At 41.0% G+C, this 16,907-nt stretch overlaps 1 protein-coding gene across 2 annotated transcripts in view; it reads right to left on the bottom strand.

The window, feature by feature from the left end:
- PCNX1 (pecanex 1) overlaps window positions 1–16,907 on the bottom strand; it is a 130,991-nt gene that overhangs the window by 97,432 nt on the left and 16,652 nt on the right. For both annotated transcript variants that reach the window (XM_065404495.1, XM_065404494.1), the window contains exons 5-6: window positions 15,510–15,599; window positions 10,852–12,543 (exon numbers count right to left, since the gene is read on the bottom strand). In XM_065404495.1, the coding sequence (XP_065260567.1) occupies window positions 10,852–12,543; window positions 15,510–15,599 (1,782 nt within the window). The remainder of the gene's footprint in view (window positions 1–10,851; window positions 12,544–15,509; window positions 15,600–16,907) is intronic.

The following is a 16,907-nucleotide window of genomic DNA, read 5'->3' on the forward strand; positions in this document are numbered from 1 at the left end:
AATCTAGTCTGATTTCCTGCATAAACACAGGCCATAGAACTTCAAGTGGTAATTTGGGCATCAAAACCAGAAGTCTGAAGTATTTATGCTGAAGATCTAACTTTCATACCTTAGACAGCTTTTATGAAGCTTTTTGTACACTTGACTTTCTAGGTAGGATAAATCATAAGGAAAAATATTGAGAATTTGCAGAACACATTGCTATTTTCTTGGTGGTATTGAAGGCGTTTTGTATTAAGCTCATATGCACCAGTACTCATGCTCGTTCCAAGTCACATTTAACACAAAACCATGTTGTAGGTATCCAAGTTTTAGTTAAATTCTGTACAGCCGAGAGTTACGTCCTATAGGTCCCTCTAGCAATAGCAGATGAAGTTTCCACTGTGGTGCACAGAGAATGGCATATATTACCTTCTTTGAAGGTGAGAAGTTGCTCATAGCTACCTGTGTAACAAATTCAAGCATGTCTATGAAGTGCATTCAAGAAATGAATTGCTAGTTTAACTGGAAATCAGATTTGATCTTGTAGGATCCAGATTGGCATACATCAAATGCTAAATATATGTAAATGCTGAAGTCAGCAATGAATCCAGCAAACAGCTTTGAAATGTGAGAAAAGTGTCCTACTGCTTGTGATTCTCTTTCAGAAAACTATACTTGGACCCTACCTATGTCAGGCAAAAAGGTATTTCAATCAAACAGTTGCACGAGTGTTGCCAATACAAGACATTCAAACACTTCACTTCCATTATCCACCATTTCAGATATTTCAAAATAATTGTCTGTTGATTTTTTCATGACACTTGAGACTATCTTTATTTCAGGTCCAGCCAAGATGATTCAGTCCTAGACAATTTTTTCCCCAGTGCAGGTGGAAAATAAAACATTTGGCTGCACTTTTTTTAAAACCATTCTCAAGTATCCCACAATACGTTTGTTTGGGTTTTTTGGGTCAAGCACTCTGTACCTTCCATCATTCAGCCCTGTGGAAAACGAGATAAAATACCTAGAAGTCTGTAATCGGTATTCTAAGGGGAAGTTTTTCCTGGGGTAACAGAAAACTTAGCTGTAAATAATACCCAACACCTGGGGTAAGCAACTAAGGTGTACTCCTTATTTTCAACAGCCACTACTTTGAGTCAGACAAGTTTGTGCTAGTTACACATGCCTCAATTCCTTCTATGACTGCTCCAGCAAAAGCCTATCAAGCTGTCACCTGCCCAAAGGCTGATCAGCAGACCCCACTCAGGATCTGTAGCAATAAGGTACGATCACATATGGGGTGGGCAATAATTTTCACAGGGGGGCCACTCCATGAATTTTGGTAAGTCATCATGGGCCACACATTTCTACTATATTAATGGAGGGGATGTGGGGTTTGGGTGCAGGAGGCAGCTCCGGGCTGGTGCAGGGGGCTGGGATGCAGTGCGAGGTGCAGGCTCTGGCCAGGAGGCACTTACCACACGTGGCTCCCAGCCAGTGGTGCAGCAGGGCTCAAGCAGGCTGCCTGCATGCCGTGGCCCGATGCTGCTCCCAGAAGCTGCTGCGGCTGGCGTGTCTCTGCGCGCCCCTTAGGCGAGGGGGGCAGCAGGTCTCCATGCGCTGCCCAAACCTGAAAGCACCGCCCCTGCAGCTCCCGTTGGCAGGTTTCCAGCCAATGGGAGCTGTGAGGACAGTGCTGGGGGTGGGGGCAGCGTGCGGAGCTGCCTCCTCTCCCCCTAACCCCCGCCAGGGGCATGCAGAGATATGCCAGCAGCAGCCGGCCGGTTCCGGGAGCAGCGTGGGGCCACGGCGGGCAGGCAGGCAGGCAGCCTGCCTGCGCGCCCCACTGCACCGCAGGACTTTTAGCGGCCCAAATTTTGAGATCGCGAGGGGGGAAGAGGAGGCCGGACAGAAATATTAGTCATTGCAGGCTGGACAGAAATGTTAGATGGTCTGGACCTGGCCCACGGGCCGTATTTTGCCCACCCCTGAATCAGATCAAGGTGTCACAGATCCACTGCTCATTGGACACCCAAGGTTGAACACAATGCTAAGTAGTTTCAGGAGAAGATCAAAAGGCTAAGATTCAGTACAATAGGCCTTGCACAATAGTTTCTCTAGGGACACACAAAACGCCTGAAAGGAGCAGGATTATCTTGGTACATAAGTCTTCCAGTGAAAAGGCCCAGATTGTCCACCTTTGCCAGAAGAGCATAGAGAGGACCAGAAAGCAGCAATTAACTGCTGACTTATTGGTAGAAGAGGGACTTTCCACACAAGGTACTGTGCTTTCTAATTGTGTTACGCTTTTGCTATGGCACGTAGTGATATATGTGGGAAATATTTATTTTGAGCCCAGTGGCTAGCATTCACAGACATTGCCATTTTGGTTTTTGGGCCAGAAATAGCACCAATGAAAGCAAAACTTCCCTCAGAGAGCAGGAGGAAAAAAGATAGTTTAGGCTAATGACAAACCCCCTCTCAATATTAAACTTGCTTACTCTGTAGTCATATCCCCACTTGCCATGAACCTGCTCCTACCATTGACACCATGAAGTGTTAAATGGCTACTTATGAGGTTGGAAGTTTCTGAACTACTCACTTCATTTGGTTGCCTCTTACTGCAGCTAGGTCTAAGTGATAAGCGAGCTCTACCAACTTAAAGAAGTTTTAAGGCATTGCTGCACACCAGATCTTTACTTTTATTATATAACAATACCCTCTCCCCCCAAAAACTATGTTAAAAGAACATTAAGGCTGAGAAGTTAGAAAGTGCAAGAACTAAGGTTGCCATTGCAACATTAATTCAGCTGCCATGTGCATATGCATTATGATAGTTTTCCTATGTGACATCAGGCAAGAATGTGTGGCAGAATAAAGAATGAGACAGCTCTTCTGGGTCCTAAAGCCATGTCTTGACCATTGCCTCTTATCTATTCTTGTGACTCTGCCTAATTCACAGTCCATCCTGTGCAGTGAATGAGGCAGGAGTCCCGTAGAACAAGAAGTAATGTGACTAGGTAATTAGAGACTATCCTACTGAATATACACAAGGAGGCCAAAATAAGGTTGCACAGATAACCTAATTTTGGCATTTCTTAACTTCAGAGGACTTGACTTAGCAAGCAGAACATTCTCTTAAACAGTTTTATGTATGTCATTTCCAATGAAGAACCCCAAAAAATCCATCATGTGGAACTGTATTAACCTCCACATTGAATAAAATAAAAAAACTTGGTAGCAGTACACTGTTACATCTGTGGACAAGACATTGAAGTGAGGTATGGGAGAAGTGACACAGTACCAGTATGTTACAAAATTATCGGTTACGCTGCAGAGGAACATTGGGAATCATGAATTCTGTTATTGGCGTAAGAGGGGAATGTTGCCTAATGATTACAGACAGCAAAACAGGCATGTATATTTGACTCATTCAGCCTGAAAGACTTGGGTTGCCCATATTAGAGATAGGATTCTAGTTGCAGCGGCCAAAAACAGGGTAATGGTGGGGATTTACTATAGACCAACAAATTAGACAAGGGAATAGGATGAGCAGCTCCTTAAACACCCTCTGTATTGTGTAGGGAAAAAAACCTGCATTACCAAGAGGGATTTCAATCCGGGGAGGATAAAATTAGATTTAAAAAGGAGTTCTTAAACTACACACATTTTTCTCTTTAAAATGAAACCTGTTGCAAATTTAATTTGCAATTATAAGTAGTTTAGGCCTTGACATAGGTTGTTATAATCTCTTAACATTTAAATAGATAAAAACATGATGCAACGAGTCCTGATAAGCCCATGGATCTGCTTTTTTTAGTTACACAAAGAATTGGGGGGGACGGGAGACATATTTGTGAGGTCAACACAAGCATTATAAATACAATTTTATGTACTACATTATCGATATTGTGTTCAGTCTTTACAGTTTAGCAAATGCTGGTACTGCATTTTCTTTTTCCAGGTGCGAGTACTTACAGTTTCTGTTGTGCAGAAAGGTTTGCCTTACTGTTGGTTTCAGTTTAGTTAGTAGGAGCAGAGAGACTATTTTCTTCACTTGGACTATTTCATTCAAAATTGAGAAACCAATATGGAATGAAAGCAGGAAAGCTTATCTTCCCTGTCAAATATATGAATAAAAACCATTTGGAAGGGGATGAGATCTAATTCTAATAAAGTTGAAGAAAAGGAGCCAGACTATCAAAGGTATTTAGATGGAGAGAGATTTTCAAAAGCACTTCAGATTGTTTCTGGTCACTGTCGGTCAGATTTTCAAAGGTAGACAGGTGCCTAGAGGGATTTTCAAAAGCACTTTGATTATGCGCTCAGCTCCCATTGATTTCAAATTGCTTTTGAAAATCCCTCTAGGCCAGGGGTGGGCAAACTTTGTGGTCTGAGGGCCACATATGGGTATGGCCTGAAGGGTTCAGAGGGCGGGAGGGGGCTCAGGGCTGGGGAGGGGGAGAGGCTTGGGGTGCAGGCTTACCTCAAGCTGTTCCCAGAAGCAGCAGCAGCAGCATGTCCCCCCTCCGGCTCCTACACGGAGGTACAGCCAGGCAGCCCTACTGCGCGCTGCCCCATCCACAGGTGCCGACCCTGCAGCCCCCACTGGCCTTGGTTCTCAGCCAATAGGAACTGCAGGGCAGCACTTGGGGTGGGGCAACATGTGGAGCGGAGCCCCCTGCCTGCCCTTATGCCCGAGGGGGGGACAGCCCCCTGCCTGCCCTTATGCCACTGCTTCTGGGAGGTAAGCCTGCACCCCTGAGCCTCTCCCCCTGCCCCAGCCCTGATCCTCCTCCCACCCTCCGAACCCCTCAGTCCCAGCCCGGAGTACCCTCCTGCACCCCAAACTCCACATCCCACGGCCCATAGTTTGCCCATCCCTGCTCTAGGCACCTGTCTACCTTTGAAATCTGGCCCATAGTGACCAGAAGCAAGCCATCAATTCACTAACTATTTAATATTGCCTTTGTTTAATAAATCAGTTTTCAGTGCAAACCATGTTTTGCTAAATTTTTCTTATGTATCCAGCGTATTTAAGGTAGTTTTATTTCACTAATGAAAAACAAGTTTTTAAAATGCTATTGCTGTGTATTTTTGAGTTTTTCCAGACAAATGCAGCTGGACATAAACCAAAAGTAAAAGTCAAGAAATGTGTCAGTCACCATTTTCTAACCAAAATGTAAAAATCAAGCATCTGAAGTATATGTTAAGACAACTGCTTAAACAAATGTATATAGATACAGTGTACCTTCCATTTCATTTAGTTAAAAGCTAAATTTGTTTGCAAATAACCATGCTGTAATGTTTGTACCAGGGGTAGGCAACCTATGGCACGTGTGACGAAGGCAGCACGCGAGCTGATTTTCAGTGCCACTCACACTGCCCGGGTCCTGGCCACCGGTCTGGGGGGCTCTGCATTTTAATTTAATTTTAAATGAAGCTTCTTAAACATTTTAAAAACCTTATTTACTTTACATACAACAATAGTTTAGTTATATATTAAAGTCTTATAGAAAGAGACCTTCTAAAAAAATTAAAATGTATTACTGGCACGCGAAACCTTAAATTAGCGTGAATAAATGAAGACTCAGCACACCACTTCTGAAAGGTTGCTGACCCCTGGTTTATACCAACCACTGAGAATCAACCCTTTAGGAAGGCAACTAAAAAGCCCAAATGCAAAGCAAGATTACTTTTTAAATTATTCAAATCAAGGTTTCCTTCCTGTTGATTTAAATCAAGATTAACATTGGTGAATTTAGGTAGCTGATTAAGATCAATCCACCCTATTTCAATCTAAAGGACATACGCTCGAGGTCTCGTGTTATCACGCATAAAACAACATTGGAGTTCCTAAGATTTATACATGAAAGCTTTTTAAAAAACAAAATTACTTCAAGCGGATTGCAATTCTATACTAGACCATATTACGATGGAAAGAGATTAAAAAACCAAATTAAATAGATAGCTGCATAGGTTCAAGAGATCAAACTAATTTCATTTGCTAGGTCAAATAGAAATATATATTTGGTGCTTTTAAAAAAAAGTGTAGGTTTCCAAAGCTTAAAACATGAGCAAATGCAAATGGGAGGACATATTTAAACATAAAATTGTAAATAACCTGGAATTGTTTAAACATGCTCTATTACATTCAAAAAAATGAAAGAAAACTTCCTTCATTAAATCCATGGGGAAATGAAGGCATCAATTTAAAAAAAATCAATACACAGCAAGTGAAGCAACAGAGACACTGTAGACAATTGATAAGGGAAGCTAAAGATTATCACTAAAAAAATTAAATGGCCAGTAGGATTAAGCATAGTAAGGAGGAATTCTTTAAATATGTCAGGAACAAACAAAATCCTAGCAATTGAATAGCTTTGATGCAAGACATGGATTTTGAAGTTATTAGTGATGAAGCAGAAGAATTAAATATTTCTGTTCTGCATTCCAAAAAGCAGGATGATTTATTCATATCTCATAGTGCTAATGAAATACTTTAACATCCTCCCTAGTTACTGATGGACTAAACAGCACTATTAAACATTTTTAAATCTGCAAGACTGATAACTCATACCCAAGATTATTAAAAGAAGTGGCTGAGGAGCTGTTTGAACTCTCTCAACTACTAATGTTGATTTTTAGAAATTTTTGGAACACTGGGGAAGTACCAGAAGACTGAAAAAAGGTAATATTAGAGAGTTAATAGGATGATCTTGGTAACTAGAAGCCAGTACCCTAACAATGAACATGGACAAAATCATGTAAAGGCTGATATGGGATCTACATCAGTAAAGAATTAGAAGATGGCAGCATAATTAATGTTTTTTATGGAAAACAGATCTAAATACAAACTTTTTTTTTTTTTTTTTTAGGAGATCACAAATCAGATTGAGAAAGTATCTATGTTAATATAATTAGATTTCTGTAAGGCATTAGAATTAGTCCTTCATGACTTTGATAAAAAAATTAGTATTATACAAAGTCAATGTTGCCCATAGTAAATTAATTAAAAGCAAATTAATGAAAGATCACAAAAAGTAACTGTAAGTGGGGAATCTTCAAGAAATGAAGTGTTTCTATTGGGGTCCCACAAGTATCTGTTCTCAGCCCAATGCTATTCAGTAGCAATCAGTGATCTAGAAGAAATATAAAATCATGTCTAGTAAAACCTGCAGATCACTTAAAGTGGAGGAGTGTCCAGTAATGATGGGACATGTCAGTTATACAAACAAAACTGGACCACTTCATAAGGTGGGCTTTTAATACAGCCAAATCAAGTTCACACATCTAGGAATAAGAAGAATGTAAGTCACACTTACAAGATGGTAGACTGTCCTGGAAAGCAGTAACTCTGAAAAGGACTCTGGGCGTCACAGTACATAACCAACTGAATATCAGCCTCTAGTACAATGCCAGAACTAAGAGGATAAACAGGAGGTGTATTACCTTTGTTACTAGTATATGGTTACTAGTGAGACCATTACTGAAATGGTATGGCCAATTCTGGAGTCCACACTTCTAAAAGAATCTGGGGAAATCTGCAAGGATTCAGAAAAGAGCTAAAAGAATGATCTGAGGACTAGAATACATACCTTATAATGAGTGACTCAAGAGGAGCAGTCTAGTTAGAAAGAAAGGTTAAGAGGCGACTATCAGTCTACAAGTACCTACATGGGGAAGAGACTTCTGCTAAAACAGTTCTTTAATCTAGTATGAAAAAAGAGACATAACCAGAGCCAAAAGTTGGAAGCTGAAGCTAGACAAATTCAGATTAGAAATAAAGGTGCAAATTTTAAACAGTTAAAGTAATTAGCCATTGGAGCAACCCATCTAGGGATGTGATGGATCCTCCATCACTTGAAGTCTTTGAATAAAGATGTCATTCTAAAAGAAATGCTATAGTTCAAACAACTTAAGGGCTTGATGCAGAAGTTATTGGATGAGGTTCCTTGGGTTGAGTTATAGAGGGTCAGACTAGATGATCTGGCCGTAAGAATCCATTAAAATATTCCTTGAGATGCAGTTACTGTGAGTGATACGGGGTGGAGGAAAACACACACACAAAGAATAATGGAAGTCAAGGAGAAAGCAGTAGATGCTTAATTAGGCAGCTGTACATGAAGCTTGTCCCATCTTATGAAATCAATGGAGAAATAAAAACCTGAGACAAACTGCAAGGTACAGAAGCTAGCATTTCCTTCCAACAGCTTGAGACAAGGATGTTTTAGCCCACCGAAATATGCCCTTCACACTCCTCTCCAGATGTCCTCTTAACCCACCAGCCCTGAACTGAGTTCAGGTGTACTAGGTAGTTCTCCATAACTAGAGCAAATACTGTACAAATTTGATCACTTTCGCCCAAATATTCTTCTTGTTCATCCAAGCAGCCTATTCAGAGCATTAGGGATCTATGCCAGAAAACAGACATTTTGGAAGGAACAGCAAATGGAAGGACTTCCCATGTTAAACAAAATCTTATACTGTACAGCTCACTGCAGGTAAGTACCAAGGGTCAATCTCTTTTGGTTTGGTATGCATTGTCTTCATAAAGGGCCTGCAAGTTGGCAGCATATTTCTACTATCAATGCACCAACTCTTCCACAAACTAAAGGTGATTAGTGTTCACACAAAAATTAAGATCAGTCATCTCTAGAGACAGTGTATTGTATCCATCCTTGTTTGCACGTTAGAAACCATTCAAACAAAAACTTACTACAGTCAAACTACTTTAGTGTAATAAAAAACTAAGTGAATTTAAACTAAGAAGAGTGCAGTTATGGTCAGAACAGTGAATACATAAATAGGCCCTTTTATTAATCAGATCTGTTCCCAGGAGGTATTAAAATCAAAACTGCTTACCACTTTGGTGATGAAGGTGTTTTTACTATGTTCTAACAGTGTTAACCTTGAAGAGTTATTTCTGAAAGAACAAGCTGGATTCTTTCCTGACTCAGATTGCTCCATTAAGTGATTTGTTAAGTTCCAGAACTCATTACTGATGATTAGGGCTCTGTGTTTGTCATGGAGGTTGCGGAAATCCACGGATTCCGTGACTTTCCGCAACCTCCATGACTTCTGAAGCGGCCAGCCGGCCCCAGCCGGCCCTGGGGACCACTTGAGCAGTGGTCCCGAGGACAGCGGAAGCAGCCACAGCTCAGTGGCCCCCAACAGCACTCCCAGAGGCAGCCGGAGCAACTGCTGCTCAGCACCCCCTCCACCAGTGTTGCAGCCCCCGCACCCCCTAGAGCAGCAGACCCTCCCTGGGGGCCCCCCAGATAAGATTTAGTCAGAGGTATTTATAGTACAAGTCATGGACAGGTCATAGGGCTGTGAATTTTCGTTTATTGCCGTGATGTGTCCATGACTTTTAATAAAAATACTCATGACTAAATCGTAGCATTACTAATGATAGACAAGCTAGAAAGAACCCAATTTGACTTGCAGATTTCACACTAAAGGCAACTAAACAGGACCATATATATATTACAAACCAAATGAAATTTGATCAAGAATCACTGACAGAACCCTAATGCCAGTTTCACAATAATTTTTCAGAAATTAAATGTACTTTAAGTTATAACGCTCACTTCTAAACTAAGGGCAGTAAAGGGATAGTATAAGTTGTGTTTAGTCTTCCAGATGGACTTTAAACAAATTTCATCTTACAAGATGAAATATTCACTACCTTTTATGATTTAAGCAAACTTAATACTTGCTCTAATAAAAGTAACTTAATTACAATTTCTTACAACTTAATTACAAATGTTTATACAGGCTGCATCTACCTACACACTTGAAGTTTTATAGTTTTGATGACTTTCATTAACAGGATCCAGATATCTGCGATGAAATCCAAATTTAAAGGAAACTAGAAGTCAGACTGAAATAATCAGTAACTATACAGAGGTCCTGAAAATTCTTATTTCTGGTCCATTCAATGTCCACAACCCAGTGACAACCTTCTGGTCTAAGATAGCCAGTTTGGCAAAATGACTCATGAAAGCTCAGAAGCTGAAACAGAGATGATTGATTGATAGATACTGATGAAATCCTCAGTATGAAAAAAATAGAATAGTACATCCGTATGCTCATTTTGCCTGCAACCAATAAATCAAGTTTACGTCTCATGTTCCATCAGTAATCCAAGCAATTTTAAACAGCAACAGGAAGCTACATTCCCCTCATTGTCACTGGAAGGATTGGGTTGGCTCATAATAATGAGAAAAAAAGCTAATCCTGATGCAAATGACTTTGCTCAACCACCTTGGTAACAATGGCAAGGTTAATGCAAAAAATCAAATTCCTATAAAGATTTAGTGAAGTAACTAAACTGTCATGAGAAAAAGCAATTCAAGACATAACGGCAGATTTTTTTTTTTTTTTTTTTTTTTTTTAAGTGTAGTGCCAAGCCATGCTAGACAATTCCAATTAACAGGCACAGAAGAAGGGTTATTCTTACAATTTCAAGTAGCACACAGGCTTAAAAAAAGCTTTATAAATTAATGTAGGGTTCTTTTAATTTGTTTTGAGAGCAATAGTGAAGCAGGTCTAACCTCAGTTACAATGATATAACCCAAAGACACAGTTCTGGTAAAAAAAAAAAAAACAACAACAAAGAATATCAACAATGGATTCTATAATGTTTCATTACATGCCCTTACACACAGTCCCAAAAGCTTTGTGTCCTCTAAAACACAGAACTTCCATGGGGAAGCTTTTCTTTTGTCTCTAGTAAAACTAAAACCAGAACAGGATGAAGAATTGAAGCATAGTTTATGTTGTAAGTCAAAGAGCAAGTAATAATGGATACCAAATTTATTAGCAACATGTGGTAATGTTACCTCTGGTAGCTTTGTTACTTACCTCCACTTGATGATTCTTGCTCTTCCCCTTCAGGAAACATAGCCTGGCTTGGTAAACTATTCCTAGAACGAGTGACTGACTCTAAATGTGAAGCCCTTCCCAATAGAGATAGCTCATCTAGCACCTCTCCCTCTTTGGCCTCCAAATCTGATTTTGAAGTGGTTAATTGTTTTGTGTTACCTGGTGCCATTAAGCTATTTGGGTTATTTAAACAGGCTACAGTACCACTGTCCAGACTTAATACTCTGGCACGACTCTTCACACTGTTAGTACTAGAAGTTCGACGTGTTGAACGTTTTTTGCTAATTCCTTCAGAGCCTAAATGGGCTTTGTAGGTGTTTGAGTCTGCGCCTCCTCTTTCTTTAATGTATTTGGTCTTCAGAGCATTGTACTTGCCCTCAGGAGACTGGCATGAATGGGAAGTGGTGCTGGAAGAACTATCACTGCTGAACTGGTGGGCTGACTGCATGCTTGAGGTCCTGCTCAAGTCACTCTGATCACTGGAGTCCTCGTCATGACAAAACACAGCACTTTGGGGTTTGGTTCCAGACACGCCTCGAAAGGAAATGTATTCCCTATGCCGACTTGAGTCAAAACTACTAGCCCGCTTTTTTCCTGTCCGTCTCCTGGTCGATTTATGAACAGAGGCTGTCCGATGGATTAAGCTAGATGATTTAGGTCGTACATCTCCTTCCTTTTGTTTACCACCTGTTTCTTTACAAGTTCTTGAATCAACTAAGGCAGCCAATTTCTCACTCTGATCATCTCTTGTTTCAGCAGCCTTCCCAGGTGGCCTGTCTACTTGTGTAGTCAGTTCATTGGCATGGGGGTTCTTATTGGCTTCTTCTGAAGCAGAGGCACTAAGACCCCTTTGACTGTGTATCTCATCGGATGTGTTAGAATCCTTTGTTTCTTGAACACCACTATTAGTGCTCATTTCTACAGCAGTTCTTTCACTACTAGACCTTTTATCCGTAGCAGAGCTACTGTCATCCTCTGAGTCAATACAGCAGTCCTTTTTCTTGCTGGTCTCTCTCTCTTCTCTAGGAGACTCCTCATGCTCTGACAACACATTTTCTACATGAGTTGAACTGGTCTGCTCACTTTTGTAGCTACTGATGGTACTGTTAGTGTCACGATCAATTCCACTGCAATAGCTTTCTGTTGAACCACTACTCCTACCACTCAGGCTTCTCAGACTGTCCACGCTTTTTTCTGCTTTCAAACATTTGCTCTTCCCACTCTTGGCCAGCTGCTGGGGGCTGCTACTTTTCAGGATGTCATCTAACTGAAAGACTCCTGAAATACAAGAGTTCTCAGCTAAGGATTCTTTGGATCCACAATGGGGTTTGGAAGCTTCCAACTCACTGACTGGATCTAGTCCTCGTCTTTGTTGATAGAGAGGGAAGTCATTTAGAGAAGCATCTGGAAAAGCAACAGCAGAGCTAGAGGTCCTTGGCACACCTCGTGGTCTGTGATCTTTTCTATAGGAGTGGGAATGCAAAGGTACAAGAGAAGCCACTTCAGTGTCACATGCACTAGATAGAGACTGATCCACGTGGTGGTTGTTAGGGAGGCACACTTTATCACTGTTGTCCCTTGGCAAATCCTGGCCAGAGGATAACGAAGGCTGGATGGAGACAAAGGAGTCATTGGAGACCAGATGAAGAATCTTTTGATCAGCTGCCAAATCTGTGTAAGTGTACATTTGAAAATATTAAAGTCAGCAAGACATACAACTTTGCTTTTCTACTACTAGGTTACAAAAGAAACAGGTCAGTGAAAAGTTAGTTACTTGCTATGACAGTAATAAATAAGTTCTACAGGTCCAGTTAGCTAGACTGCAGCATTTCAGGTTCTGGGAGACCTGTTGAGCAGTACGTTAGTAGACAATGGCAGCAAAAATACTAATATCGCTGCAGCACTCATGTGAGTTAAACATGGGCTACATTACCAAACACTAAGAGTAAGATAGGACTGTGTCAAGACAGAGCACAGTTGTACATCATTTGTATTGAGAGTTATACATCTTCAATACTTGGACAGAATAGAATTATTAAACATTATGTACCATCACACCTTATTATTGAAGGTCAAAAAAGCGATTCCTCTCCTTTAGTGATCTGTGTCACAGACTTAATGTTCTTTGATACAGTATGTGCATTAAGTTCCTTTTTTTTTTTTAAAAAAAAAAGGATCAGATCTGCTCCTTTGTAGGAAAATACAGTAAATGTGACTACATTCACAATCTTACAGAAATTTAAAAAAGTGATCAGAGCAGTTAAGACCCCTTGACTGAAGTGACTAAAGTAGATCCAAAAGGCATACAGAAAAACCCATCAAGTGCATTAGTTTTCTACCATAGACTATAAAATGCTCATATTAACAAATCTGTATGCACTGGCAGTGAACAGCTTGATCACACTCCACCTGAAGGGGAAGTTATTAGAATTCTTCTAAACTGCAATGTTGAATCCCAGATTTAGGTAAATAAGTAGCTACTACTCATTCAAAATTGAACTGCAGCTCTACTCTGGAAAATGGTGCTGTACAAAGAGCATCATGAGGTGTCATGTGTCTCAACAACTGTAGTATCACATGCACTAAAATTACAATTATTTATATTATATTTACAGAAAGATTTTTTCCTTCTGTCTGCCTTGCAGAAAGCATCAAGAACGAAGCTCTTTTCCTTCTTGTGCATTACCACCAATATAGAAGACCTGGAGGCCAAATTAGGCCAACAGTTACCAGCCCTCATTGTTTACAGTGGGTTCATACAAGTGTAACTAAATACATACTTAATACTTGGAACTTAATACATAGTAGCGCTGCCTATGCACAAGAAGGAGCAGAATCCAGATAACTCTCAGCTAGCACTGCAGAGCTGGAGTAGAAAGCCTGAAACTTACTTGTCAGTGAGGCAAACAGTCGTGACTCTGAATACACAGGGAACCTACCTACTGGCAGGGGTGAAAGTAACTTAAAGGACTTACCGGTACATCCGAGTCCGGAGCAGGGGCGTGGTCTCAACCGGAAGAGGTGGGGCCTTTCATTATTTAAAGGGAACCCCAGGGCCTTTAAATCACCCTGGAGCTACCAGCTGCAGAGGCGGCTGGGAGCCCTGGGGCTCAGGGGTGAATTAAAGGGCCCAGGGCTCTGGCCACCGCGGAGCTCCGGGCCCTTTAAATCACCGTGGGAGCCCTGCCACTGCTACCCTGGGGCGGCAGGGCTCCGGCGGGGATTTAAAAGGCCTGTTGCTCCTGTCACTTCGGGGAGCCCCAGGCCCTTTAAATCCCCTCCGGGGCTCTGGCAGCCGGGCTCAGGCAGGGATTTAAAAGGCCCAGAGCTCCAGCCGCTGTGGGGAGCCCTGGGCCCTTTAAAGTGCCACTGGAGCCCTGCCGCTGCTGGGGGTAGTGGCAGCAGGGCCGGGGGGGGGGGGGTTTAAAGGGCCCAGAGCTTTACAAAGGCCAGGGGCTCCCGGCAATGGCTGGAGTTCCGGCCCCTTTAAATCCCTGCGTGAGCCTGGCTGCCAGAGCTCCGGTGGTGATTTAAAGGGCCCGGGGCTCCCCACAGCGGCTGGAGCCCTGGGCCCTTTAAATCCCCGCCAGGGAAGCCAGTCCAGTCCAGCACGGCATACCAGCTCTTGCCAGTACGCTGTACCGGACCGTACCTGCTTACTTTCACCTCTGCCTACTGGGTAAGAGGGTGCAATTTATACTTAGGCATTACTTAGGTGCGCTACTCCTCTGAAATATGACTAAGAGAAGTCACCATGAACAAATTCTCTAGGCTGCAAGTTTATACTAAGCTTCACATCTAACAAGATTTTTTCATAGAGTTATAAACCCATGAAAACAGGTTTAAAAATAAAACTACTGACAACCATAGAATGTAAGTTAACATGCAATGAAAGGATGCATGATCATACATTTCAAGGCATCACAGTAATAGTTCTCACACACACTGCTGCAACATGCAGTTTCTGATCCTGCAAGCAGTTTGCTGTAAATATGCCCTCAAGTACAAAAACCCACTCCAAAAATCTTACTAACCTTTAGTAAGTTGTACCTAACTACACCAGTGTCATGCCTTTTCAGAACATACAGCATACATCCAATACCCTTTGGACGATGCCAGATAATTGAGCATGCATCCAAAGGGTGAACTTCAGAGGATGCACACTGTATACCCAAAGGGCTTACTGTAATTAATTAAGAAAAGGAGAAACTTCAAGACACCATCTTTTTGGTTCCACCTAAAAAATAAATGAGTTATCCACATTCTGTCCAGCAGTATCAATAATGACACAGCATGAGCTTCATGTAACTAGGGTGACCAGATGTCCCGATTTTATAGGGACAGTCCTCATATTTGGGGCTTTGTCTTGTATAGGTGCCTATTACCCCCCACCCCCATCCCGATTTTTCACACTTGCTATCTGGTCACCCTACATGTAACAGACCCTGACATTTAACTGAAGTGTTAGGTTTTTTTGTATGACCAACTAGGAGGTTTTGAGTTGTTCTAAACTAACATTTATTAAAGTGACATTAGGAGGACTGAATAGCCCCGATGAAGTGCATACCAATATAGAAGTTTTATGGCAATCACTGACCATAATGCCAGATTAAAGCATAATAAACCAGAAGTCTCACCTTGTTCTTCACTCCCTTCTTTACAAAGACTACAACTCCGGCCAAGACTTAAACTGATATCATCAGAAGTCTTCGCAGTGTCAGTATCTCCTATATATTGTAAAAAGCATATTAGTGCTCAAAATATTAACTTTTAAATCTATTGAGGGTACACATATTTTTAAAATATTTCACTAACAAGATTCAAAATCTGCACTAAGACCTCAGCTTAGTCACTTTGCTTGAAAATGTTTTAACTACCATAATTAAGTAACATAAGATTACTGTAATAGAAAGGAATTGGAGAAAAGTTTCTACTTTATCAGTTAGTTTTACTTTGTGTATAAGCAGGTTCTCCTTTTGATTGTGTGGGTCTTCAATATAGCAAGTGGGAAAGGAAAAGGATATTCTTACAGAGAGAAATAGGAAAGTGAAAGCCTGCTGAAAATTTAGTTTTGCTCAGAGGTAGGTGAAGTACCCGAAGCTACTTTTTAAAAAATATTTACTGGATTGTAAATTTACAATATCCCTTAAAATAAGCTTGAAATGCAAATTCACAAAATAGCAATCATGTCAATTCTCTAATAGAAGATGGAGCATTTTAGGAGTTTGCCAGGTAATGCAGTAAGCTAGGTTAATCATGCTAACGTGACTGTATTTTGCAGACAGTAAGTTATTTGCTTTTAACAGTTAGGTGTTTTGTTGCCTATTTTTGAAAGCAACCTCCTGATTAATGAAGACTAGCAGAAACAAAATGCTATGACTTTCCTTGAGCCTTGTTTACATTACGGTTTTTAGCCACTGGAATAAAGCACAGACACAACACACTGGTATAAACTGTGAATTACACTGCTGCAGCTTCCCCAGTTTGAAGCCATGTTAAGCTGCATTGGTACAAGACACAGTTTACACCAGTGCACAGCTTCTCTATCAGAATTTTGCCCAAATACAGCCACACTAGTGGCTAAACACTGTTGAAGGGTGAACAGAACCATCAAGAGGATAAAAATGTACATAGATTGACTAGCAGGGCAGGGAAGAAAACCAGTTATTTCCTTATTTAAATTAAAAAGTTGCACATTTAAGGAGGCCACCTTCCATTTTGCCTGTTAGAAATAATCTTTTCCACTGAAATGCATTTTAAAATAGCTATTCTGAACAATACTACTTCCCTCCTTATTTGTTGGATGCTTAGCATCCAGTAATATCAAGTTAAAGTATTGCAGCAGGTGGACCAATGGCTGCAGGGTAAGTAATAAACGAGTATTTGAAAGGATAGGGAGTGAGGGAGAGGAGAAAAAAGTCAAGTAAGCACCTTTCAGGAAGTGAGACATGGATTTCTATGCTTTCCTTTCCCAGTGAAGTTTTAAAAAGTTTCTCTGCACTTGTAATCACAACGCTCAAAGAATTAAGAATTTT

The sequence above is a fragment of the Emys orbicularis genome, chromosome 4, assembly GCF_028017835.1.
Source record: "Emys orbicularis isolate rEmyOrb1 chromosome 4, rEmyOrb1.hap1, whole genome shotgun sequence".
NCBI classification, from domain to species: Eukaryota; Metazoa; Chordata; order Testudines; family Emydidae; genus Emys; species Emys orbicularis.